The sequence below is a fragment of the Molothrus ater genome, chromosome 6, assembly GCF_012460135.2.
Source record: "Molothrus ater isolate BHLD 08-10-18 breed brown headed cowbird chromosome 6, BPBGC_Mater_1.1, whole genome shotgun sequence".
NCBI classification, from domain to species: domain Eukaryota; kingdom Metazoa; phylum Chordata; class Aves; order Passeriformes; family Icteridae; genus Molothrus; species Molothrus ater.
This window is the reverse complement of record NC_050483.2, coordinates 15346561-15374307: the sequence shown is the minus strand read 5'-3', so window position 1 is coordinate 15374307 and position 27747 is coordinate 15346561. Positions and strand designations below refer to the sequence as shown.

Sequence of the window (27747 nt, the reverse complement as noted above, 5' to 3'; positions counted from 1 at the left end):
TTTCTTCAGGGACTCAAGAAAGCTCAGTTATTCTCCAGCTGGGTTAGCTTACCTGCTAGAAATGAGGTTTCTCATTCCTTCAAGGTGTAGCCAACCTCACACAGCTGCTCCCTCATGCCCTCCATGGTGGAATGGGGGAGAGAATCAGAAGGGTGAAAGTGGGAAAGTTTGTTGGTTGAGGTAAAGACAGTTTATTATGTAAAGCAAAAGCCACAGGTGCAAGCAAAGCAAGGAGTTGCTTCCACCCTTCCCAAGGGCAGGCAGCTGTTCAGCTAGGCTCCCTCACATGTGACTGTGACCAGTTACATGTGATGGAGCCTAGGTGGGAGGGCAAACGCCATCGCTCCAGTTGTCCCCCCTTCCACCTTCTTGCCCAGCTTTATAACTGAGCCTGATGGCTCGTGGTGAGGAATGTCCCCCTGGGCAGCTGGGGGGGGTCAGCTGTCCTGGCTGTGTCCCTCCCAACCTCCTGTGCTCTCCCAGCCTCCCCCCTGATGGGGTTGAGAGACAGAAAAGGCCTTGGCTCTGTGCAAGCCCTGCTCAGCAACAATGAGAAATATCCCTGTATTACCAGCACTGTTTCCAGCAAAAATCTGAAACACAGCCCATATTGGCTACTATGAAGAAAATTAACTCTACACCAGCCAAGACCAGCATTGTTTTTTTCTCTGTAAATCTCAGGAGTAGCAGCTAGGTGAGAACATTTAGAATTTTTGGGTTTTTTACTCCCCCCAGGAAGAAAATGTCCTTAAAAAATGTTTGGTTTATGCAGTTGTTTTCAGCAAGAGGGCTCCTCCTACTGTTGCAATTTCCTTTTTAAAGGAAGATGCTCAAGTTATTCACTTCTGTCCCTTTCAGAGTAAAAATTCACATCAGTTCCCATTTCAGAAGAGAAATTACTGTCTTTTCTCATTTTTGTGTTCCCAAAAAAAGAAAGAGGTTAAGTTGTGCTTTACGGAGATGGCGCCTTTTTCATGTGGGTGGCTATGAAATACTCTGGTGAACTGCTGCCTGTGACATGGCTTCCTTATGGAATTGTGTATTTCCTGATGGTACCCTTGGAAGATGCAGCAGCTGAAATATGGGGAAAGCCCTCTTTTCCGTCCCTCAGTCATCCTCAGTGATGACATTGCCCAGTCTTGCTTTTTCTCTTCACCTCTGCTGGAGGTAAGGAAGATGTTTAACTTGTGCCACAGTCAAGCACCTTACAAATGCATGAAATGAGTCAAAATGTCATATGAGGGAAGGGAGTAATTAAAGTGCTGCAAACAGGCTGATGCTGTAAAAAGATGAACTCCAGGTTAGAGGAGGTCCTGGATTTAATGGTGTGCTAGCGTTCATGGCTAATGTGTGTGCTGCTGTGCTGTGCTTAAACGATATACGTGGGAACTCCTGAAAGATCCTCTTCACATAACTAATAAGCCACTAGAAATTCTTTAAAGGATCACACCCTTTAAATAAAAGTATTGCCTCATTAGGAATATCAGAAAATAGAAAGTCTGAAGAGAGATGAAAATGGAGCTTGTGACTTAACAGTGTAAATGCAAACCTAATTAGTCTGGTATTTTAAAGTATTAACAGGGAGCCATAAAATAAGATGGATTGGAATGAAGAAATTTGTTGTAAAGAAATTACTGGATAGTGACAAAAGCCCAATTTATTAACACTCCATGATGTGGAAACAATGAAAGAGGTATTAATTACTTTACTAGTACTGATTTTGCACCGTTGCCCAAAATAATTGGTTTATTGACCTCTCTTTATTCCTGAATAGTTCAAAAATTAATTTCAATGGCAAAAATTAAGTTCTGTGCAGGAATGAGTTCTGTGAAGAAGATAGTTACTCGTAAATAGTACAGAGTGAAAAAAAATCTTTTATAAATAATATTTACATATAATAGTCTAAGAGTAAAAGATTTTAACTATTTACAAAAAAGACTTATAAAACAATAAATTGCTGACAAACACAGGTGTTTTCAAAGTGATGCCTTGCAGAAGTTGGGAGAGGTGGAGGGGAGCTTTTACAGCAAATAAATAAGGAACTTCCTGTTAGGAGTATGTACTTAAAGATACTCGAATTAAACTGAAATTAGAAAAGCATAAATATATCTTCTTATAGCCAATTTTCTTTTTAAAAAAATCATCTGGCATAGATTGAAAAGTAAAGCCCACATATGCAGTTCTAGGATACAGAGAATATTACAGATATACAGCCAGGTGTGTTTGAAGCAATGTATCATTTATACTCAGGATCAGATAGAAAAGAATTGATTAGCAATTTTTGACTGAACAAGACCTTTTTTTAAACGAATTTTACCATAGAATCTTATTTGTTTCTTTGTCATGGTCATAATGAACAAGGATGAGGACTTTATTGATTCTGTCTTTGGGGTGTCAGTCTTGATATGCACCCAAAAGACTGATAGCAAACAAGTAATTCTGGCTTCTGTTTAGTTTGGCATACATTAAGAACAAAAAGTTCATGGTTAACAGCTGGAAATGGGTGAAACCTCTGTGGAAATCAATGTAATTACAGTAGACAAGTGGTCAAAACACGCCCTGTTAATATGACCAAGTAGGAAGGTGCAGCATACAATGCAGTGTGTACTGCTGGTGTTTGTAAGGTTATAATTAGATCCATAAAATTCAATCAGTATACTGTCACTTTCAGCTATACAAAAAAAACCCAGCAACTATTAAAGCAGCAATATTCCTTCTTTGAGTGTTGTTATTTCTGGAATATCTTGCATTCAAATTAGGACACTTTATTCAGGCTGTTTTAAACTTGTTTCCTCCAAGAAATGAACAATATAACCAAGCCTCTATCTCGTAAGTCCATTCATGTGCTCATATACCTTAGAATCATAGAATCAGAATTGTTGTTTTGCTTTGGCTCAAGTACCAATCAGTTGTCATTTGAATCATAAAATAGTTTAGGTTGAACGGGCCCTTTAAAGGTCACCTAGTCCAACCCCTCTGCTCTGGACGGGGACACCTTCTACTTGACCAGGTTGCTCAGAGCTCCATCCAGCCTGGCCTTGAACACTTTGAAGAATGGGGCATCCACAGCTTCTCTGGGCAACCTGGGCCAGTGCCTCACCACCCTCATAATGAAAAATTGTCTGTCTCTGCTCCTTCCTTTCTTGTCCCATTTTGACTCTTTACCTTCATTAGGTGGCTCCTGCCTTCAGGCATCAGTTTACATTTTCTGGCTTATACTATAAGTATAAAACAGTGATGTAACTTTATCATGAGAAATATGAGTGGTCCTTACTCCTGTCAAGATTTATAACATTCAGCTAGTTAGGCAATTTGCCTATATTTAATGTTTAATCTGTAAGAGTTCAAAAGAGTTTAGTTAAAAGATGATCGACTAGACTGCAAAACCTGTAATGTTCCTTGGTTTGGAGAAGCCTCTCATTTATGTTTTATTTCCTTTACCTTATGGGTCTAGAGAATATCAGAAGGTACTTAGTGCTTCGGGTCTCTTGGGGTAGATTGCTGACCAGGATCCTGTCTGCACTGCTTGGGTATATTGATGAGATATTTAATTATAAATCTGTAGTACACAAAGCATATAATATTGTAATAGGAGAAAATCAAATCTACTTACATACTTTGAAAGTTGCAAGTTGAAAAAATGTTTTTCTGCATTATTGAAAGAGATAGTAGGTGAAATTGCCTGTTTGTAATTTCTTGCAGTTTTGTTACTTAGTTGTTTAAGTATTATATTGACATTTAACATTTAATTGAAACTGTGGTCAGTCATTCTTCACTTCTTTGTGTGGGGGGGGGAAAAAGAGTTAATTAAAACTGTTCCAAAGTAGATTTTTTGGATAGCAGTGTTTTTGGATAGGTAAATTTTGGTCTTCGTGATGGTAGCTGTTATTTCCATGTGCCTTCTCTTTGGCCTCTGTGTTTAGAAAAGAAAGGTGCTTAGAAAATGAACAGTCAATTTAGTTTTCTATTCAAACAGAACACTTGGATAAACTATTTAGCTCTGATTTTCATTTATCCTTTCATAAAAGATGGAGAGGACTTCATGCAGGAATGCTGGTATTCTGTTGCAGAGTAGCTTAGTAACCTAAATTTTCCTAGTGAGTATTTCTGCAGAAACATTCACATGCTGAATTTTATTATCTAGAGGAGGTAAGCTACTCTTGAGGAGTATTAAAAATAAGAAGTGTTTTCAGGTTGGGTATTTTGGAGTGAAGCAGAGTGTGAGTAAGTGTTAGATGCTGAATTTCTACCCACTATGTGAGGGATGCAGTGAATAAATGTTTTAGTATGCTTACCTCTTCAAACTGATCCTGCAGCATCAGCACATGACTGGTGTTCCTACATTCTGATATATTCTTCATTGAGATCCCTGGTGAAAGCACTGTGTGTTACCACATAAATATTTTTGGGGTGTTTTTTTTTTTGTTTGTTTTTTGGGGGGTTTTTTGGGGTTTTTTTTGTTGCTTTTTGACATTTAGCTCAGCTGGTTGTTGGAGGCAGCCTTTTCTGTGCAGAATTTTTTAGAACATAATAAAGCTTTCATTCATAGGAAGGGAACCTGATGTTTTCTTTCTTTGGCAGAATTCAGTAGTCACTCACCAGTAAATCTAAAGTAAAAGCAGACACATGCGCATATTGAAGTGCCTCTGTACCCACTATGCCTGGGGAAACTGGCTGTGTCATGAGCAAAGGTGATTGGATTCAATTTGGACTGAATGTCCCTCCAGTGCAGTGCTGACAAGGATCTACGTGATGCTAATCCAGTTTGCAAGGTGACAGGTGTTCTTAACAAACTCTCCACGGGCACACGTGCACCCCTGCACCGACTGCTTGACAAAGAAACTAGGCCAAAATACACACAGAAACTGGCCTCGTTTTCCTTTAAAATGTGTTCCAGAGAAACAATAAGAGGACAAAGAAAGAATGAATTAAGTAAACAGTAGAATTCTTGTTCTCATTTTATGCAGAAGGAATCGGGCTTTGTGCTTTTTTTTTAGAAGTACAGTGAATCAGCACCTGTTTCCAAAAAATTTGCAGAATTTTCACAGAAAAATGGAAAAATACCCAGCCGACTTCAAATCAGACAAGGAAATTGATAGAACCAGCTTCTGGCTATAGTGTTATTTGAAATCTCAAACTTCACAGATCTCAGTATCCAAGTAAGCCTCAGAATTTGGGTTTATTGGTATAAAATTTGATCTTCTGTAGTTCACCATTTAGGATGGTTTACCATTTCAAAATTTGAGGTAAGAAATATGTAACAAACATAAATGTAAGAAAATGCAGATCTCATTGTCCCAAGAGAAATTTCTATTTCTCTCTCTCTCTCACACACACACACATATTCTTCTGCATTTTGTCTTTTCTGGTGGCTCAGGAAACCAGCATCTTCCAGGTGTGCTGATTTCTACTCCATGCCCTGTGTGGGTACTGATATCCTTCTGCTGTGCTGGCTCTGAAAACATGCCACAGTAATTCAGACCAAAATAATATAATACTTTTGTACTAATATATTAGTACATCACAGCACGTTACCACCTCAGGCTAAAGCACTGGTTCATAACATCTTTTTAAGAGATTCAAAGGCTCAAGAAAAAGCATTTTCTCTCCATTAATGAGTTTAGTGGTAGCTAAGCTTGTTACGAAGACTTTTAGATGATTTTGTAAATAGTAAGGCTTTAAAAGGAAAACATCTACAAAACTGTTCTAGATTCCTTCCAACAAAGAGACTGTATCTTTCGTTTGAAAATGTTAATGTTTTTTGTCTCTTCGACTACATTTTGGTCAAGCAATCCCATATAAGTCATCTCAGTGCAGCCATTATTTATAGCTAATAATCTCCTTTAGCTGCCAAACCGAAACTAGATCTCCTTCACTCTTGAGCTGAAAGCGCTTTTCTTTCTACAATGTGCTGGAAATGTGCCAATTTACCAGTTCCATTAACTTAATGAGGTCTGACAGCCTGCAGCAAATTTTCTCATAATCTCTCCTGGATTTAAATTTGGTGCTGCACAAACAACTGAGTATGACCAAGTAGTTGCTTTTTAACTCTGTGTATTCTAAACAAAATTCTTTACTCAGCTTAAATACAAAACAGACTTGAGTATTTTTTTTTTGATGGGCATTTTTTTATTCATGCAGCAGTTATTAAGTTTATGGATAAAACTTTTAATATTGACAATAATCTGAATGTTGTATTTGTGTTGATCTGTTAAACATCAGTATTAAAACTTCAAGTACAAGTGATTTCAAGTGTACTGCTGTTGGTGGTGAGAGAAGGATGGTATTTATTTATTTTTATAATACACCTGAATAGTTATATGAGCTGTGAGATTATGTCATGATTTTCACAGACTAATAAATAATCACTCTTATAAGGTCAACAGTAGTTTTAATGCAAGGTTAATCCTTAGCTTCTGTTTCCTAATACTTCCAATGATTACTGTTCACTGAAGGCTGTAATATGTTACTAAATTCACAAGAAACGGAATTGCTCGGCAAATTAAATGGGACAAAAGTAAGGTCTTGCTTTCTCTTGCTTGAATTCTACCTTCCTACCAGTGACAGCCATATGCTGAAGGAAGAGCTGAAAATATGGTTAATTACTCATTGGAAGAATAGTGGGATTTTATTTGTGTTTTTTAAGTACATCAGGTTTCTCTAAATCTGGTAAAAAACTTAAACAGCATGGCATTGCAATAGCAAATTGCTACATTACACTTTAAAAGTGAGCTTGCAACAAAGGTTTAATCTGAATTTAGAATGGTCAGGGCTGTTTCACTTCTCTGTATTAATGCTTGCATTTTGCCATTTTTTCTCACACTGGCATTTCGAAGAAGATGAGTATTTTGTCTTGAAGTGCTTTGGACATTACAAAACCTTAGTACTTGGGGTAGGAAGTATGTTGGAGAAATACTAAATTTGAAAAATACCTTAAGTAAAAATAGGCCATGTTGAGCTGCCTCTTTATCTGGAGGGTCTCCTTGCATGGGCTTTGTGTGTTTTGTATTTTATCGCTGATTAACTTCACTCCATAAATATTATCAGGCTGAAAGTTTGTACTTCAGCCCACACCACAGTCTTTTGGTTAACATCAAATTCTGCAAAATTAATGTGTAAGTTCTCTGTTTAGTAGCTTTTTTCCTGAAACAGTCTTTTGGTGCTCTGTTTCTAGTTTATGAGAAGGAAAAGGCCTCTGGCCTCGTCCCTGCAAATCTTTCAAGGATGTTTTACCTCTCATGAGGCATTGCCCAGTGCACTCAGTGGAAGTGTCCATATATTCATAGCAGCATGAAATTGTCACTGCAAGATTTTTTCAGCTAAATTAGAATATTTTCTGTTTCTTATTCCTGGAGAGACTCATTCTCATATAAACAACAAGTTTTAATGTGTGGCAGATTTGAATGACTGTTCATATTTAGGTAACAAATGAGTCCAAATAAATTGAAGTTAAAAATTCAACACATAGGTACAGTATTACATGAAATTATTACTAACATCTTACTCTTCATACTGGGAGCCATGGTTTAATGCTGAGAGCAGGGAAGTCACCTGGATGTGCCTTTTTTAAACGTACGTGATTCCAACATACTGATAGTATGACCATCTGCAAAAGGTTTTAATTTTATGTTCCTCACCCTTCCCAGAATTTTTTCCCCCACTCTCAGGCAAGATCTTTCTTGAGGCCTTGAGTGTACTTGGTTAACCTTAAAGTCAGAGTTTTAAACACTGTTAAATATTTTGTTGTAGTTGTAATGTCTAGTGCTTACTCAGGCAAGTGCATTGCACAGTCTGGGGAAAAGGATATTTCAGGGCGGTGGAGGGGCTTTGTGTCCTGCTGAAGCATTGAACAGTCTTGTAGCAAGGCTGGATGTGTCTTGCTGTATTTCTGAAAATATTCTCTCAAATTCCTCATATTAGCTGATTGTAAGGTGTTGGAGATAAAGTGAAATATTAAAAGAATTAAAACTTTTTTCAGGGCACGTACCCTTGAGACAGGCAGGTACTGTTAATTCTCCCCGAACCTCAGCATGGCAAGAACATTTAACCAGTGTTTAATGCCATCTGTATATCAGGCAATTGTGCTTTGGACCAATGAACTTAGACTGTACCATTATCTAACATCAGTGAGCCTGGTGAGGCTGGGTTCCTGCCAATGACCCTGCTTTTATAAAAATAGTCATTTTTAGAAAATGCATTTGTTTTTACCACATAATAGCAAATTTAAATGGAAATCTGTATAATTGGAAAGCTTAGTTAGGAATACTACATTAAATACAAAAAGTGAGAGACAGAAACGAAATGTGAACAGAGTTGTTAATACTTAGCAGCAGTAGTGAGATCTCTCTAAACACTTTTCTGTTTTAATATGGATTTTGTATTCTTGTCACTGTTCTGTAAATGGTCACATAAATGTTGTCATTCATGGGCAGACCCTTACTTGTTCCTTGTGCCTTTATAAGCAGAGATACACAAATATTTTGATGTATGCATATATGATCATAAATAGGGAAATAACCCTGGCTTAGGTTTGTGCATGTACAGTGTTTGCCTTGCACTTTAATTCATTGTGCTTCTAGGAAATGTTGAAAAATGTTAGTTCACCAGTATGAACCTCCCTCACTTTTCCCCTCATGTTCTCATTCTTGCTTGGCACTTAAAAAAAAAAAAAAAAAAAGAAAAATGTTCAAATAATTTCATGGGAATTTTTGGCTTTGCCACAGACTTCCTGTGTACCCTTGTAAAAATGGTTTACTACACCATGTTTTGATGGGGGTCAAGAAAAATGTGGTTCTGGGAAGCAAGAAAGTATTTGATTATGTTTTCTCAAGTGAGAGGGCTCCATAATAAATCTCCCAAACAAGTCAGGCACAGCAACTTGTAATGAACCCTAATTTGTAAGTACTTTTTAATGGGATGAAGTTGTCCTCACCAGCAGATCAGAGTAATTGTAAGAAACTGCACTTTGACATTTTAGAGACAACCTCAGCAGATGTTCAGGCAGCTGTCCAGGTGTCTAAAGATAATAGAAGAAATTCCAACCCAATGACATCAGTAGCAAAACTTTTATTGACTTCAGCAGACCAAGATTTTTACTGTGTCAGATCTGTGTGTACCCGTGTGAAGGGACAGCTCTCCACAAATGGATAAAGATGAGAAGCAATTTTAGGGCACATCTTGTATTATGTCATCTCTGCCTTTTGTGTTCTCTTGAAGAGCTGGTGTGAATGCCTATTTGAAAATTTACCTTTACACATGTGTGTGAGAAAAACAAAGCATAAATGGCATTTCCTTGACATTCTCTTGGTTCTTTTTCACTGACAGGTGATACTGTGGTACTTCTAGAATATTGATTTAAGTGTTGCCAATGCCAGCATCCATGTTGTCATTTTTCCTGTTTAAGGATAGATACCACTATGTTCGATATCTCCCCTCAGCTTCCACGAGCTATTGAACCTTCTCTAAGCACATCCTTTAAGTAAAAAAATCATGACTTTTGTGAATTGTTTTAAGTGTTCAGAGAACAGAGAGCATGTTCCTGTTGAATCCAGAAAAAAAAAAAAGTAATTTCAGGTCAAAAGTTCTCATGTTCAGTCTTCATTGCCAATTACCTACTTAGGTGAGGGTACATTACGAAAACTAAACAATTATATGTTATTATATAATCCGCATGTTTTTATTTAAGGCTGTCTTAGTAACCGAGTAACACACAATAGGGCAGATTTTTTTATTCCAGTGGATTCATACCAGTTATTTTAGCTCTCTAACGAAAATTCTCTGAATTGCCACTGACTTGAAGAGGGTTCCTGTACTTCAGGCCTTTGGACCTATGTATTATATGCAGATCTACATGTTTTAAAGTGGAAAACATCTTGAAGCTTATACATTGTACATCAAATCCTTGCACAATCCAAGAAACTTGAAAGGGCCTGACTTCATTTAGGGGATATAGTATTTCCTCCATTTTGTGTTCCATTTCTTTTTTCTTCCAACCAACTACTCTTAATATCCTTCTTACCTGATAAAGAAGAGAACTAACTCTGTGGTTCACTAGAAGTATTCCAATAATAAGCAAGCAAATATATATTTATTCATATATACACAGGCAGAAATTAAAGCTATTTTTTTCCTGTTAAAACAGTGAGGATTGTGTTATTGCTACTGATAAAACATTTTGTGTTGTGCTGATTAATGTGCAGTAAAGTGAGATTCCATTTTTTATCTAGAAGTTCACATATATGAAATTCAAAATAATAAAAACTTGTCTTTTGGAAACCAGATAGGGGGTTTTAGCTTTATTATATACTTACCTTGTAAGGAGTCAGGTAAAGGAATGTCCAGATATAGTTTGTACATAGCTTAATTCATTTGTGATGAAGCCGTAACTATATAAGAAATACTTTTTACTGTATTTGAAGATGAACTTTATAGTGCTTTACTTTAATAATTTTGAGTATCAGAATAAAAACCGCACTTTGTACTAGGAAATACTGTCTGTAGCCAATTAGCACTTCACTTTTATTGGAATGTGAATTTTAAGCTGCAAGAGCTGTTCAGAAATTCTGCAGTTGCTTTTCACTAAAATACATTGTAACTTCACTCACTTCCGCCCAGATTCAGGAAAATATTCTGATGTGAAAAATCACTTAGGATTTTATTTGGTCTTTATTTTAGATCTGACTGCAAACAAATAATTATCCTAATAGCTTGGTATCAAATGTCCCTTGAAAACAGCTACAGCTTTCTGTACAGGCTGTTTTCCAGGATAAAACATTTCAGGACCTTTCATATCTCTAGGGAAAAAAAGGAACTGAGTGGAAAAAAAAATATCACAAATTCAATTCAATCACCTAATTATACAAATAAAAATAACTTTTTATTTTTTCTTAGTTTATTTTGTCTGCTTTGTGCATATATATATATACACAGACAACACATGCAAATACTGTTCTAAAGAGGATAATATTTAAACTTATAAAATAGAAAGTATTCTTAGGTGTATTTAGACTTGCATTTAAATATAGGCAGAGGACACCTGGTGACAGCACAAGTAAGACAAATTTGATAATCTATTCTAGAGAGCAATTTCATCTTAGTCTTCTCAATAGTAGTAGATAAAGATTCAGAGAATTGAGCAAAAATTGCCCCATGTGGAGCCTCTCAGACTCATCCAAATCTCTTGGGTTTTCAAACTGTGTCATGAAAGTCTTGAGGGAAAAGACTTTGAGCTGAGTTTTTATTTGGTGTTTTTTTGGTTTTTCCTGCTTCCACTTCAGACTGAAAAGTCTACAAAATTGTTCTCTATCATGGCATTTTGTCATCGGTGTGTTATATCTTGACTTGCAAACAGAAATAATTAGTACGAAGAAAATATATTTAAGCCTTTTCAAATGTAAAACTCCAAGAGTTTTCCAAAGACCAAACAATTTGTTTCTGGTTTGGTCTGAGATAAAGTGAAATGATTTTTGTTTCAATTAAAGACCAGGCTTTTATCGGTATAAGGCAACTCTGAGATAGATGAGTAATTGGTAGGGTTTACCTGAATGTTTTCAGTTGTCTGCTTGTATCTTTAGGAATTTATTTAGTGTGTTTAAAGAAACCCAGTGTACCAAGAAGTGCTAGAGGCTGAAATTCTCAGTTATGTGCAAAAATTGCATTTGCCTTGTGACTTAAGCTCTGCTGTTCTTAAGCCATGTAACTTTTCATAGGTCGTAACATTTCATAGGTCTCTCACTGGCATTGTCATAGGGATAAAGTGCCCATGGGATGAGCTGCAGTCACAGCTCCACAGCTGCTGCCCAACAGACATCAGCCCTGGCTTGAAAAAAGTCAGCACTGAGTCCCTGACCCCTGAAAGGCACAGCAGAGTCTCCTTGTCCTGCACGGTCACCAGGCGTTTTCTGCCCACAAGGAGCCAGCTGTGCCTGGCTCAGCATTTTTGCATAAACCAGCAAACAAACACAGATTTTTAAGAGCTTCCCATTATGGCACTCCAGGATGGAGTCTCTCAGGCTGTATTTGCTCAAACTTGTTTGTAATTTGTCTGGGTTTGGTTGAATTTTAAGCAGTTTATCAGCTTGGTTTTCCTTGTATTCTGACCAGATTGTTATTTCATTTAAAACGTGATCAGTGAATCATTTAGGCTGGAAAAGACCATTAAATTCATAAAGTTCAACCATTTACCCAACACTGCAAGTCCACCATCAATGGTAAGAAAATATCCTATCAATGATAAGAAAATAATAACAAGCAATGAGTAATGCATTTTATACTTGCCTGTGGAAGAGTTGTAAATCTGTACAGTTCTTCCACAATGCAAAACATTTGCAATGCAAAACATTTGCAAACTGATTGCTGACATTACAATTCAAAATCAGGCTATAAATACCATCAAACTTCCAAGTTTTTTCCTGATCCAAATATCTTATACACAAAATCCTCCAAAAAAAGGCTATGTCTTTATAAGCCAAGCCATTCTAAGAACCAGCACAGAAAGAGAAAATACACAACTGTATTAATTATTTGATTATCCCATTAAGCCACACACAAGATCGGACACCTCCAGGCCAAAAAAGGACTTGTAGACCTGCAGGCCAATAAATGTCAGGTTGCCACTACTTGTAACATATTTTAATGTGGCATTTACTCTTATAACCCAGCATTTGCTGACTACAGGATATTTAATAGGAGTTTCAAGTGGAATTCAGGATACATGATTTGTTCATCAGAAAATTCCAGGAAAATCAATACTAACTCAAAAGTGGTAGGTGAAAAGGCAACCCGAATCTTCTTCTAATGAATGTTCTTTCTTCTGTATTCTAAAAGCCATGCAAAAATTGAGTAATAAAATTATGTAGGGGAGAGGAGGGGGAATATCACTTGTACTTTTATATGTGGAAAAGCCTAGATAATTACCTGTTTGCAAAAATACCAGTGATGTTGTTCAGGCTCTCATGAAGGTCTCAGTAGAGGGACCTGGTGAGAGCATGATTTCATAAACTGGAAGGAGAGGAAAATAATATTAATAAAAAGGGCATGTGAGGGGGAAGAGAAAATACAGCCTCAGAGCCAGGTTTAGCTGAAACCACACTATCCACAGATGAAATATACTTGGCTGGTTTTCTCATACTATCCTAGCCAGGGAGGAAAGCAGCATTAAACCCAAACAAAAAGCTCTTCCAGGGTATGATAAGGCTATGCTTGCTTATAACTGTTTTTCAGTCCCCAAAGTGATCAGGGCTTAATAATGAAGACTGAAATTAAAGTCCTGAACAATGTCAACTGTGAAGTCAACTCTTTGCTCTTCATATGAGGGTGGCATTGTGCATAAGTACCTTCAGTGCTGATAAACACTCCATGAAGCTCTAGACCACAAATGAACCTAGTTTTGTTTCAGTGTTCCTGCATACACTTATCCTGCTCTCCTCTCTGCTCTTGGACTGTGAATAACTCAGGGATATAAAGGCAATGTGTGAAAGTAGCTGGTAGAAAATTACTACTGATTTTCAGTGCACTTTTCCCATTTTACACTTCCCCACTTTCTCAGAAGATTTTCAGTGAGGCATCACTGAGGTGTCTATTGAAAGTTTCCTAACCTTCCTTATCACTTTAAAATACCTTCTCAATTTTGGTGTTTTCAAAATCAAATTTTCCTCCTTTTTTCTCCAGTTCTTGTTTGCAATTTGCTTTCATAGACATCTATTGTATGTTAATTACTATGAATTTTAGCTTATATAAATAGATATTTTTATGAAATAGTCAGAAATTGAATAATTATTGCTTTTTACTGCAGTGTATCTGCGAAGTGCTGACTAGGAAGGGCAAATTAGCTTTGGTAAGTCCTTTTTCTTCCAAAACAACTCTTGTCTTGCAAAAATTTCAAAGAATAAGTTTTTGCTTAGTTTCAAGACATCTGTGTCATTTGTTTAGCACAGAAAACACAGTTGCAAAACCAATAGCTACAAAGACAGCCTAATTTTACTATGTTCCTCTTCAGCATTTGTGCTCATCACAATAAGAGGATTAGATATTCTCTGAATTGTGTTCAATTGTTAAGAAAATTATGTGGAACTAAAGAGTAAGGAGAAGTAGGAAAAGATTCTGCTGGAGAATTGATTGGTAAAAGGCAACATGGAAGGAAATGTTGAAAGACGTTTGTGTGATTATTGGGTGGTGGCACACAGAGTGAAGACAGCTCTGAAATTTGATGGCTGAAGTCACAGTAAACTATGAAGGGCTGTGGGACAAATAACTTTTGATTGATACAAGAGAGAGGAGGAACCCCAGGACAGATCCAGAAAATATAAAGTAGAAAAATCTGAGTGTAGGAAAGTCAGAGGAGGAGAGAGAGGCCAAGAGCTAATGTGAAGGAAGGTGGGGTAGGGAAGAGAGCTGGCTCACAGGGATATGGAGAGAAAAGAGGAGAGGAGGGCCTGATGCAGTGCTCTTCTAAGACCTTCAGGATTGCCTAATTAAATCAGTGAAGTTCTGATTTGAACCAGCTGAGGGTTTGGCTAACTCCTCCTGATTCTACCTCTTTTGGAGGAAAGACACTTGAGAGTGAGAGCTGTGTGTACATCTATTTTACACACAAAAAAGGGAAATTCTAGTATTTCTAGAATAAATAAAGCCCATCTAAAACTTGCCAGGATCAAGGCATTTCTGTTTCCTACAATGAGTGTAACTGAGCTGAAGCTCAATCCTTACTGAGGAATTATTCCTTTGCAAAAATGTGTGTTGCAAGGCTGTAAAGTTACAAAGTAATCTGATATTTCTAACAAAGTATTCAACTGTTAATTGTTCTGTACACATCATCACATATTTACACAATGAAATAGGAATATTAAGAAAAATATTTTTCCTTATGTAACAGAAATTAAATTGAAATATACAGCTGGGCTTGTTAACAGTTTCTTAATTAAGAGGGGAAAAAGTAATTAAAACACATTCTGGTTCCCATATCAAACTTTCCAGAGGGTAATTCTAGTAAAAAAAATATATTGTTGAGTTGTGCTTGTGCTTTGAAGCCACAGAAAGAAACAGAGTTCACATACCAAAGTAGTCAGTCCCAGCCAGTTTCTGTCTCCAGCATATCAGCTCATAAAATTCCCTGCCTTTTTGCAATACTAATACCACAGTGCATTCTTTAATTTTAGATTGAACAAGAGAAATTGGATGTGTCAGGTCAGATATTTCCACACAAAAGACCTAATTAAGAAGTGTGTATCTAGAGTCCTACACAATATATAATCTACATTTGATGTCTTAAATGTCTTCTTGTATGTACAAATTTTCCAAGTTTCTACTGATCCCTTGGTGTGCCAAGCCCATGTGTAGGTTCAGGGCTGTGTTTTCCCCTTGACTTTGTGCATGTAGTCCTACATCCACTGTGGCCAGATGGGGACTTCAATACAATTGATACATTTAGGCAGGAATTTTTTCTCTGCATGTGCTTTAAAGGGTTTACCCATCTGTTTGGAATAAGTGATTCAGTAAATGAGATGCAGTCCCTATTTTAGTGGCTTTCAAGGTGCAAAGTGCCTCTTCCTTCTTCCTCACAGAATTTGTACATATGGAATAAGTTGGGTTATCACAATAATTTAGATGATCTCATGAGATTTTTCAGAAGCATGTATCCATCCCAACCTAGTTAGATGGTCTGATGCACATATTTGGAAATCTCAATGGCCTTTGTATACCAATAGCATCATGGGTTTACAAGAGATGATGTCTGGATCTGAGTGTCTGCAGGAATAATGTGAAGCATTGGGTGGTCCTACTTGAACTTGGACTGTAGCTTGAAAAAGCTTTAGTGATGAAAGAATGAAGGTGGAGCTGTTGATGGTCTAATTCTAAGTTTTCCACAAAGTATGTATTTATGAAAAATCAGTCTTTGATTTGAAATGCTTTAAAAGTAAAAGGCATGGCTCTTGTGGTTATGGAGATCTGCTAACACACCATTTGATATACCAGAATTGGGCTAGTAGAATAATTTTTTGTCTTACACTATCTTTGTAGTTTCTTTGCAACTACAATTACATATAAGAGCTTTAGCAGGATTTTTCAAAAGAGCTCAGATTTTTTTCAGGTTGCCCCTCTGATTATTGTAGCACAAAATTCTAGCCATTACTGTATTTTCTGGATGCTCCACAACATGCCAGTGGCTAAGACTGAATTCTTTTTCATGATGTATTTTTTTGCTGTTCTTAGATAGCTGATTTCTTCACTTGAAAAGGATTCAGGTGCCCATCATTGCAACTTGGGAGATTTTTTTTCCATCAATTGCAACCTTTTCAGTGAAGACCAGAGACACCCTAGCTTTTCATTAGGAGCCATGGACAAAAGTACCACTTCACTGAACTGCATCCAATAAAAGGAGAGCTTGAATTACCACAGGCAAATACTATGTCTGCAGATGAGTGATCTTGCAGTAAGCTTAAAATTATTTTTGGTCTTCTCCTGTCAGCCATCCTGGACTGGTTGTTTTAGAGTTTTCTCTAAAATGTTACACTGGGTAGAGATTTAACATGACATGCCATCATACTTTATTTCAATCTGGGCCCATTTCTGGTTTCAATCACACCATTGTGTTACATATGTGAGCGAATTTCTGGAAGTACTGGAGCTCTGACTCTGACAAGGTAGAGACTACTGCATCTTGGCAATGCTGAGATTCCAGTCCATTCTTTTACACTGTTTTTTTCATTTAAATTTTAAAAAATCAAGGAGGAAGCTATGTCAAGTTGGAGCAGGATTTGCTGGGTTTTGGATTTTTTTTTTCCAGCAAGCCATAGGAGAAGCTTAACTGATACAGAAATGATTTCGGATCTTAAGGAACAATAAATAAACAATATGTCATCTTAATGCTCTTACATATTTTTGAAGAGAAATTATTACTAATGTGTTAGTATTAGTTCTCCTATTGCCTGATTAAGGAGTTTATAACATTATGGTGAGACGACAGGCTGCTAGTTACTTCATTCCCAGTGAAATATAGCCTGATATTCAAAACCAGAGGCCTGTGTTTGCCAGGTCTTGCTCTATAGGAGAGATCCTAATCTCAGTAAGATAAACTGCTTAAATAAAAGTTGATGAAAGAACAGTCCAAAGACTGGATTATGCTCTAACAGTTTTACAGTGCTTTGCTTTAGCACAATTCCGTGCTTGTGTCCTTAGGGAAGTCTAAACTATTCAGTGTTTACAGAATTGTATTAATCTTGATTTTTGCCAAGTTAATTTCTGTTCAGTATTTGTATATTCATTTTTATTTTGTACTGGGAAGGAATTATGGGGAAAGGGTTAAGAGCATGCTTGCTCTTCATCTGTTTTAAATCCATAAATGTGAGCCCCTGTGCTGTTTCTAGGTTTCAGATTACACTCTGTGATTTATAGAGAAAGGCTGTTCTCCACAAGTTGAAATCCCATGTGTTTCCCCACTATTGTAAAATAACAAATCCTGGAGAATGCTTCCAGTTGCAAAAATTGCAGTTTTGAACTACATTTGTAACTGCCTTTTTTCCTGAAGTGATGGCTTTGACAAGGGAGGTGAAGTCCCCTTGTCCTAATGCCATCTTTCACCATTTGCCGGGCTTTTCATTGCAGCTCACAGAAACCGCAGCAGCACCCTCGCCTTTGCAGTCTACTATCAGTTTATTTTTGGAGGCTACACCCACTAAAAAGTGCAGCTGTGAGAACACACTTCTATCACTGTGCACAAGTAACATCCCGAGCCCCTACAGAGATGGCAGGCCAGGAGCCAAGGTGACCTTCTCAGTCCATCAGCTCCCAGTCCCTTCTGTTACCCTTGGTGAACACGAGAGCAGGGTTTGGCTTCGTGTTTTTCAGTGGATTTCTGTGACAATGGTGGGGGGTTTGGATACAGTTTGATCTCAGAATTCAGTGCTTAGAAAAAGCTTCACAGCAGCAAGTTCCACCTTCTCCTTTTCTGAGGAGCAGGAGAATTTGCCAATCACCTCTGTAGTAAAAAACCACATGGAAAGTGTTAAGACTTCTGAAATAGTATCATCACTTAATTTGGTAATTATTTAAATATTGGTATTCACATCAATTCCTTTCAGGTATTTTTCCTGCTGTAATTCCTGTCTCTGCAACAGGAGACCTGCTTCATTTTTTCAGTCACAACCATGCAATGACTTTCATGTGTGTTGAACAGCTGAGATACTCTCTCAACTTTGCCTTGGTAGGGTGGTTGAATTTGTTAAGTTGTGTAAGTGACTCTAACCTCTTGCCTATGATTGGTTTTACAAATAAGGGACAATGTTTTTGCATCTATTCTCTATTTTTGAAAATTCACATGTCACTGAGATGTGGGGAAAAATCTGAAGAGGGTTCTGGCTAAAGTCATTGTGTGGGGTTTAAATAAGGCAATATTGCTTTGACCTTTCATGGATCCTCTGTGAACTGCATCAGTAGCTGACCCAATGAAAGCTTATTTCTTTTGTCTCAAAACAAAAGGTTAAATGGGATGGCAGCAGTAGTACCACAAGATGAGTCCTAATTAAGATGTGAGATACAGCATGTGTTAAATTGGCATGTGTTACTAGAGTAGGAGCAAATAATTGGGAATAGAAACATATAGTTGAGAAATCTCAATGGGGTACATAATTTTGGTGCTTTTACATCTCATATTCAGCATTAGATATTTTTGTGTACAGATTGTATCTGAGGTGCATTATGAGCAATGTAATTTAAGCCAAATAGAAAAGTCAAGCTCAGTCTAGAGTTTGCAGGGGCCTTGTAGTTCCCTACAATGAGCACAGCAAAAAGCTACTGTGTAGTGTGAGCAACTTCTTGAGCATAATGAAGTAGTGTAACATCATCCAGTTAAATATTCAAAGGTTATTGTAAGTTTAATAGTCAAACAATAGAAAGGCAAATAACCAGGGGAAGCATGGTTATTTCTTCTTAGTGCCTCTGAGTGTAGCCCTGAATTTCCTTGTATAATTCAGAGCTATAAATGAAAAGCTCAGCAAAAAATATTATTTTTAATCTAAAAAGATGGCTTTTAACCAGAGGAGGCAAAATAATAATGCCTACGGCTTCCTGTGTGTGCACTGAACAAAAAGCTCTGTTGTGTTCTGAATTCAGCTTCTTTAGAAAAGGAGTTTAATGTGTCAGACTGTATCTGTAAGAGTGCTGTACATTATTATTTACTTATCTGTGATCTCATTTGTGTCTCGCTACTTTCAAATTGCTTGGCCTTGAAGCCGTGTGAAAAAGCAGCAGCCTTCTAACTCAATAAGATGCAGAGAGTGAAGAGCTGAATAAAGGTTCTCTGTGATTTGATATGGACATCAATATCAATTGGTATTTGATAATGACATCACCAAAGCTGCAAAACAATACTTGGTTCTGACAAAATGGGAACTGGCTTGTATAGTTTTCCTGCTTTCTTTATGTGGCTTTTAGGTCCTGACCAAAGATAATTTTTGTCTTCCTATTTTTTTCCCCATGTTCTTTGTGCAGCTCTTCCTGTCCTAGTAACAGGCATGAGGTAAAATGGAATTGTGAAAATATACAGCAACGGTGATTAAGGATGTACAAGAAATCTCTGGCTATTGCCTGATTTCCATACAAACTACCCTTGTAAGAATTGAGTTCTTAGCTACCACCACAGTGGAGTAGACCACAGAGGAAATATCTTGCTGCTACCTCTGTTTGCCCCAGCATGGCGCTAGTTCTGAAAACCTATACCTGGTCTTCCTTCTAGTTTCAGCAATTTGTCTTTGTTCTAGACATACAAAGTGTTGGACCATTTCCCCCAAAGAAAGTTGAACAAATTTAATTGTGACACTCCAGAATCCTATGCCATTTAGCTATTCTGGATCCTCTTGGGTCTAGTTGGAAAGCATTTTTTGTTTGTTTTTGTTTAAAACGCCAAAATCCCCCCAAAGGAGATGTTATTTCTTCAACTTGCCTTTCTTTGTATGTCTGTTAAACATTTTCAAACTAAGTCAGACTATCTGTAGAAAGAAAGAGGATCGCTATAACTACATGAAAGGATTTCTCAGTTAAACCTATTACTTTTGAGAAGGGAGACATGAAAGCTGCTGTAGAATAAAACGTAAATCCATTAAAAGATGACTGTGGTTTTAAAATTACATATTTTAAATAAAAAAGACCAACCACATATAGCTGGGAAATTACGTAGTGGGTGAAGAAGAGTACAAATGTTAATTCAACTTAAGCTAATTCCCTATGGGCCAATGTTCCCAATTAGTAAATAATCAAATTGTTTACTAGCTGAAGGGTTCACCAAAAGACTGATTTTGACATTACTCCTGCAGAGCAATTTTTTAATTTAGAATCACTGATACTTCTATGGAAGTCCGCCCCTGCATTCCCCTAGGTTGGGAACAGAAATTACATTATAAGACATGCATTTAAGTCAAAGAAACTTTTATTCTTGAAGTTAAACCCTTGAGACATACTGTTCTATAAAATTATTCATCAAATGTCTTCATAGAAATAATTAGCTATTGTTGTTGAATTATTCAGTGCTTAGATGAACAAATTCATTTGATGAAATCTTACCCATTCATAACTAATTTACAAGCATGAACAGGAGTTCAGCTGATGTAGATCTTTCATAAACAGATTGTTTGCCAGTAATTACTAAAATGCCTTTGAATGCTGAGACCAAAGAAAATTTTTAAAGCTATCTTACCTTCTATTTGTGATTCTTCTTGTTCTATGTGTATCTATTATTTCTGTAGTTCCATCACATTTAAACCTGTGAAGACACCGGCGGTGATCACCATGAGGGGATAGATGAATTCTTCATCCAAATTTGTTTTGTTTTGTCACTGGTTTCTAACTTTGCTTACACTGAAAATGTTATGGGAGCATTTAGTAAATTCCAGTACCTGAAGGGAGCCTACAGGAAAGATAAGGACTGTTTACAGGGGCAAGTAATGACAGAACAAGAGCAAATGGCTTCAGACTAAGAGAGTGGGTTCAGATGAGGTACCAGGGAGAAATTCTTTTCTGTGAGGGTGGTGAAGCACTGGAACAGGTTGTCCAGAGAAGTTGTGGATATCCCATCCCTGGAAGTGATCACAGTCAGGTTGGAAGGAGCTCTGAGGAATTTGGTCTAGAGGAAGGTGTCCCTGTCCACAGCAGGGGGTTGTAATGAGACAATCTTTAAGGTCCCTTACAACCCCAACCATTCTGTGGTCCTGTGTAAACCAAGCCCATTTAATGAAACTTCAGATGTGTAACTGTTTTGCTCTTCAAATGCCATCATGCTCTTCTAACATTTCTGGGCAGCTTTTATTGGTTTATCCTTAAGATAGTTTTTGCAAAACATTTATGGGCCAGGCTATTTGAAGAGAGCCTTCACTAAACTGATCATAATGATGGCAAAAAATAGTTGCTAAACTAGCGACAAATGAAAGGAAAAGCTGGGTAGTCTGTGATATTGGAAATAATCAGTGATTCTGATTTTATCCCTGGGTATGGTGATCAAGTATTTCCTGTTTCAGAATCCACAGCAATGCAACCTAATCTCTTCCAATTTTCAGCATCTAAAATGCAGCTCAGTGCAGAGAGATTTCCATCAACTGGGAGTAGGCAGAGAATGACAGAATAAGCTTGAGCCACAGCAAATTCTATACCTAAAATGCCTGGAGGACTAAGGATGGAAGATTTCATTAGACTTAAATGCACTAATGAAATGTATTAATGTAGTTACTCTGAATCTCTCCCACCAGATTCTGTGACAAGGAATGTTTTTCAGGGCCTGAATGGAAAAAAATACTTGAGTTCACATGCAAAACATATGATTAAAAACTGATGCATTAAAGATAAAGCTCAAATCTAAATAATGATTACTGCCAAAATCTTCAGGCCAACCAACTTCAGTCTTCTTTCTTAATACTTTACCCTGTCCCAAGTCAGAAATTTAAGATGACTGCAGAGAATTTAAATAGGTTTTAAAAACTGAGCCTGACTTCAAATCAGTATTAGGTTTACTGAGAAATGGGCATTTTGTAAAAGATGTTATAAATCTGTGGCTCTCTCCAACTGCGTTTTCATTCCTGTTGGACTCATTCTGAACAGACAGCGTTGACCTTTAGGCTCTGATAATATCAGTGTGCGTGTGTTGGGGGGTCTGTGCCAGACATCACAGTCCTCATAATGAAATGTTCTGCACATGAACAAAAAGGCAAGTGTTATAAATAGGAAATCAGCACCACCTTTCCTTTGCCCTGTTGCTTTAATATTTCTGTTAACACTAAACCGATATGTAGAACACCTTCCTGAGATGCAAAGGGGAACAAACTTCTAATGGAATTCTAAGGGTTTAATATAAACTTTAGCAGCTTTGTAAGGGCAATTAATATTTCTAATTAATAATTGCTTTTCCTTTATGATTCTTTATCAAAATAAATCTATTTCAGAAAGGGGAATAATCTTGTAAAGCTTAATTTAAAAAAAAAGGTTTTATTTGTTTTGAATCATAGAGCAACTGAACCATGCACCTGCTTAGTTCATTTTTCTTAAAGCCACACAGTTTTGGCAACTAAAAAGTTTTAGCCTTTGCCCCAGAGCATTCTTCTGGGGTGGCCCTGCGTGTCCCCTGGCAGGAAGAAGGCAGGTGGGTCCTGACTGAACAGTGGCATTCCCAGTGAGCGTGGGACTGGGGAATGAGCCACAGCTTCGGAAACCTACTGAGGCTTTGGCCGATTGTGTGGGGAAAATGAACAATATGAAGTCAAATGAACAAAAGTCTGAATTGCAACAGTTCAGAGCATTTATTCATGTATAATAACTTTCCAACCAAATGGGAATGTCAGTTCAATTACGAAAAGTATTCCATCAAGCTTGTTTTCCAATTTACGTGAAATTCCAGTTCAGATTTCTAATGGACTGATGATGAGATCAGATTTCCTCCAAGTGACTGGTTGTAGGTTAAGTATCTTAACAACTAAAGGAGGCAGGAAAAACTAAGGATTTCTGGTCATTTAATGCTGCCAGGCTTTCTTTTTTAATGTGGGTGCTCAATCCATTGTATTTTGTTTCCAGGTTTTTTCATCCTCGTTTCTTATGCTTTGAATAGTGCCTGAATCAACAACAGGTTGTTTTTCAGTGCATGTACAAAGCAGTCCTAGTTTATACCTGCAAATAATGTAGGTTCATATGAATCTGTTGGCCCTATTACAACCAGGACGGTCTTCTGTTGTTGAATTGTTACTTTCTTCTTCACCCTTCTGGATTCCTAAGGGTTATAAAAATGTTGTAGATTCCTTGGTGGCTTCAGGACCTAATTCTGTGAGTTTACATCCATGAGAAATGTCACATAGCATGTACTGTATTCAAGGTGATCTTCATATTGAGAAAGGAAATTACTGGTAGCCAGTGAAAGCTATTGGTGGTTTTTCTTCAGAAGGGTGCAGGCTGAGAAATTGTCCAGTATCAGAAATAATAACTAGCTTGATTTTAAAGGCATTCTATGTATATTACTTTTTAAGGTAACATGCTGCTGGTTATTAGAATCAGTCAAATGGTGTTTGGCAAGTTCCTTTAGATGTCCTTTAGTTATGATATTAATGTGTATGGTGACAATGAGGCTCAAAGCCTGATGAATGCTTAGGGGAGGAAAATAGCTTTGTTGCCAAAAGAGTAAAAGGCCTGCTGACCCTGTTGCTAATGCATTTATCCAACAAGCTTTCCCCCAAAGTCAGGCAAAACTAAACATCTGAAAATGAGGGACTGCAGTTGCATGAGAGCTTTGCTCACACAGCTACACTGCAGCAGAAGGGCTCTCTGGAGGTGCCCAGCAGTTCCTGAAGACCCTTTCTAGGCTGCCATCAGAGACCCACAGTGCACAGCAGTGCCTCTCCAAAGGGTGTCTCCCACCGGCTGTGGGGAGGGACACAGCAGCAAGGTGAGGTGCTGTGCTCTGGCAGCACACTCAGGTGAGGTCATTTCCAGCCACACTCCTAAAAAAAACCCCAGGTATTCATAGAGGTGGGTGCGGTAACACATTGAGCACCTTTCTGATGTCTGAGCGTGCTCCCTGTGCCCAGAGGCTGCAGACAGTCTGTAACCAAAATTCAGAGATGTCACAAGTGGCTGAACAAACAAATATCACCAGTTAATGGTTAAGCTCTCAATTTACTAAAGCGTTTGTTACCAGTTTGCCAAAGAGATCAAACAACCGTGAATCACAGCCTTGGCTACTAATTAAATCCTTTATTCCCTTCTCTCATCGCAGAAGCATTTAATCTTGGGGAATCAGGACAGCCTGTTGTGCAGAATACATTTTACAGCATAAGCAGAAACAAGCTTACTGTAAGGCTTCCTACTGGAGCTGGAAATGGGAAGGATTAAAAGGAGAATATTAATTTTCCTCCTGGCATGGTAGTTCATGTTAGCACTGAAAAATGATTGATGGTGAATGGCTGAATTGGAAAATCATTTTGGTCGTGTAGCTTTGTTATTTCACTGAATAGCAAATACCATTGTTATTATCTGCCTGCCTTGCTTATAGATGGGACTTGTCCTCTAGATAGAGAATGAGGGATTTGGTGTGTTCTACTGGTGACTGGCTGTCCCAAAGAAAAATGTTTTACTCAGAAATAATGGACTGTGAAGAACACCCCAGAGGAAATGAGGCATAAACCAAAATACTACAAGCAGTTTTATGGCAATTCAAATATATTTCTATTTGTCAAAAGATGTTTTTGTGTGCTTTTATGTATAGGATGTATAGCTGCATGATATCATACCTTTGATATTTACTAGAAAATTAAACAGTGCTTACCTTTTTGGCTCCCATCTCTGTGAAGCAGAACTTAAAAGCCCAAACACTTTATTTCCTTTGGGTTTGGGGGAAGTCATCCAAGTCCTTAGCAGCAGAATGATGCAGCACAGGCTCACAGAACAGGGGTGCCCTGAACAAGCATTAGGCTAACTCAGTCCACTGGGAACTGATCCAAACACGCAGCCATTCCAGGCAAGAGTAGCAAATTTCCATTTTTGTAACTTGAACCATGATGTTGCAGTCTGATCTGTGGGAGCAGGGGCCTGGAGACAGTGGCTCTAAGACACCTCAGGAAGGTGTTAAGAGGGAAAAAGCTTCCTATGCAGATCTAACTCCAGGTTTGGTGCATAATTATTGAGGTACAGATGATTTTACATAAATACACTTAGGGGTAGCCATCTGTAGACCTGCAGTGAAAAGCTGTATAGTATTAGCTTAAAAAATAATGCATTTTATGCTATTTCTGGAGAAAGTAATCTTTTCTGTCATTGCTGGACCTGAACAATTTCTATAACAGAGCCCACCTGAGAGGCAATAGCTAAAAGTAGAAAATGATGGCTTTGTTTTGGTTCTGCTTTTTACTTTGCAGAATGTTTTCTTCCTAAAAAGTGTGGGTTTTCAGAAGAGGAACACCCCAGCTACACCTCCTCAGAGGACAGACATCCACCATTTGCACATACAGAACTTTTATTTACTGAGGGAGATCTATCCTGAGGAAACACCTAAATACTCACAAAAATTTCAGGTTATATTTAGCTGCAGAGGCTTGGCTGATACCATGCTGTAACATGCTAGAGACCCAAACTTGCACGAACTTTTATATCACTTAAAATAATTCTTTTATAGAACTTCTATGACTTCTCCATCCCTTAGTGAGTATGAATGCTGTCATGTTCAGTATGGAGAAAAAGCACTGCAAAGTGACGTCTCAATATGCCATTCTATCTGGAATACTAATAACAAGTTTACAAAGATAAAATATCTGGAACACCTAACTGCTTTTGCAGCTGTTCCCCAAAGCCATCACTAGAAGTGTGTTTGGGATGAGAGTTAGAAACATTAGATGTTCACGCAGTTAAAAAGGAAATAAAGGTGGTGCTGTAATGTCATTCAAGTACGTCTTGGTAAGAGTAATAGAATGAGCAATCTGAATAATTGGCCTAATGTTTGATATTATATTTTAATGTTAAGAAGAAAATGCATCTTTTTGGAAGCTTTGAAAAGTTTGAAATAACTGTTGGTTTTAAGGCACTGTCTGAAAAATCATGTCAGATTCTTTGAAAGTCTGTAATTTAAAAGCATGATGAGCAAATTCTTTTCTCTTTATTCTGTTGTCAGATCATATGCATATGCACAAAGAGGGGCATATATTTTTTAAAGACCTGTCAGATTATTTTGTTATTATATTAAGCTACAGTTCCATTTCAGGATAAATATGTATGTAGATGTTACATCCAGAAACTACTAGGTTATCTCTTGACTGTTTAGCAGTCAACAAATCAAAGATCTTTCAAGTGTTTTTATTTTAATAATTCTTTGTGGAAAAAAAAATCATCTAAGTGAAGAAACACGTTGTATAGAAATTGTGGGGTGAACACCTCAAAAAACCCAAACAAACCAAAAAGTCCTAAAAACTGGAGTGATTGTATAAAAGCTGTTCATGGCTGGATATGCAGGAACTTGAGAGTTTGGGGTTTTTTTGTGGAAATGAAGCTGGGAGGGATGCATGGAGGTTTGCTTAGACACAGAAGGAGGTTATGTGGACACCTCTTTTAGCTGTGACATGGGTGCAAACCTAGCGTGGGTCAGGTAAAACCCTGGATTTTCAGAGCCTTTTTGAAAGGTGAGGAAGGTCAGCAGAACGGTGTGCTGTGCTGAATCACAGCTACTTACACTGCAGCTTGATGTTTTGGGGAAGGGTTTTCTGCAGCCTGCTGTATTTCTTGTCTGGATGGAGATGCTCTTTCCCCCCTGACCCTCCTGGTTTTTCTCACAGGCTGCGGGAACACCACCGCGCTGCCATCAAGGTGATTCGGAGGATGCAGTATTTTGTGGCAAAAAAAAAGTTCCAGGTGAGTTGTGAATAGAAAGCTCCTTTTCTAAATAAACCCTTTGTTCACCTGATTCATTGTCTCTTTTAGAAACTTAAGAGAGACTAACACAATTCATTTCAGTAATGGTGATCTACACCCACTATTCTCTCCCTCCTTCAATAGGACGGTTGTTTTGCAGCAGGTTAGTCAGCTATGGATGCACTGGAAATAGGCTAAACTCCTGAAATGCAGTCTGAATTAAAATGTTATTTTCTGCTAATGGACTTGACCCTTAGCCCTCTGTTATCGCTGTCTCTTTCTGGCAGTGCAAACATTCTCATATGTCTCCATTAATTCTGAGCTGTGTGCTGTTTTCGTGCCCAGTCAGTAGGATTAGAGATTAAAATACTACCTCAGCCTTGTTTCTGTCCCTTACTCAATGATAATGAAGTCCTGATAAGAAACCAAGGTGGAAATTTGTTAGTGTATTGGAGGGTTTCTCATTTCTTCTCCTTTCTCCCCTCTGCATAGTAGAAGACCTCCTTTCCAGTTAGTGAGATACTGATTCTCTTTCCTCCTCTGGCCCTCACTGATACATTTCCCATGTGCCACTTCACTTCCTGTGGCCTTGTGATGTCATAAGCATTTAACAGTAGCTAATTAACCTTGTTTCCTGGTCTGAATAAAAAATTCTGACTGCCAACTTTCTAAAAATCTGTTTCATTAATCCAGTAAAAACACATGTCAACAGCCTTCAGCTTGATTTAAACCAGGTGAATGTATATATAGGTAATAAATATATTACCTTGCTTAAAATCAATCAATAAGGGATAATCTCTGGAGGAGTCTTCACAACTGAAAATGCAAAGGATGAGTGTGGCTTAACTGCCTACATCTATTTTTTAGCTATTGCTGCTTCCAATAAAC

The 27747-nt window shown here is 37.7% G+C and overlaps 1 protein-coding gene across 1 annotated transcript in view; it reads left to right on the top strand.

Annotated features, from left to right (window-relative positions):
- KCNQ1 (potassium voltage-gated channel subfamily Q member 1) overlaps positions 1-27747 on the top strand; it is a 328824-nt gene that overhangs the window by 193733 nt on the left and 107344 nt on the right. The window contains exon 12 of the mRNA XM_036384322.1: positions 26784-26859. Coding sequence (XP_036240215.1) covers positions 26784-26859 — 76 coding nt within the window. The remainder of the gene's footprint in view (positions 1-26783; positions 26860-27747) is intronic.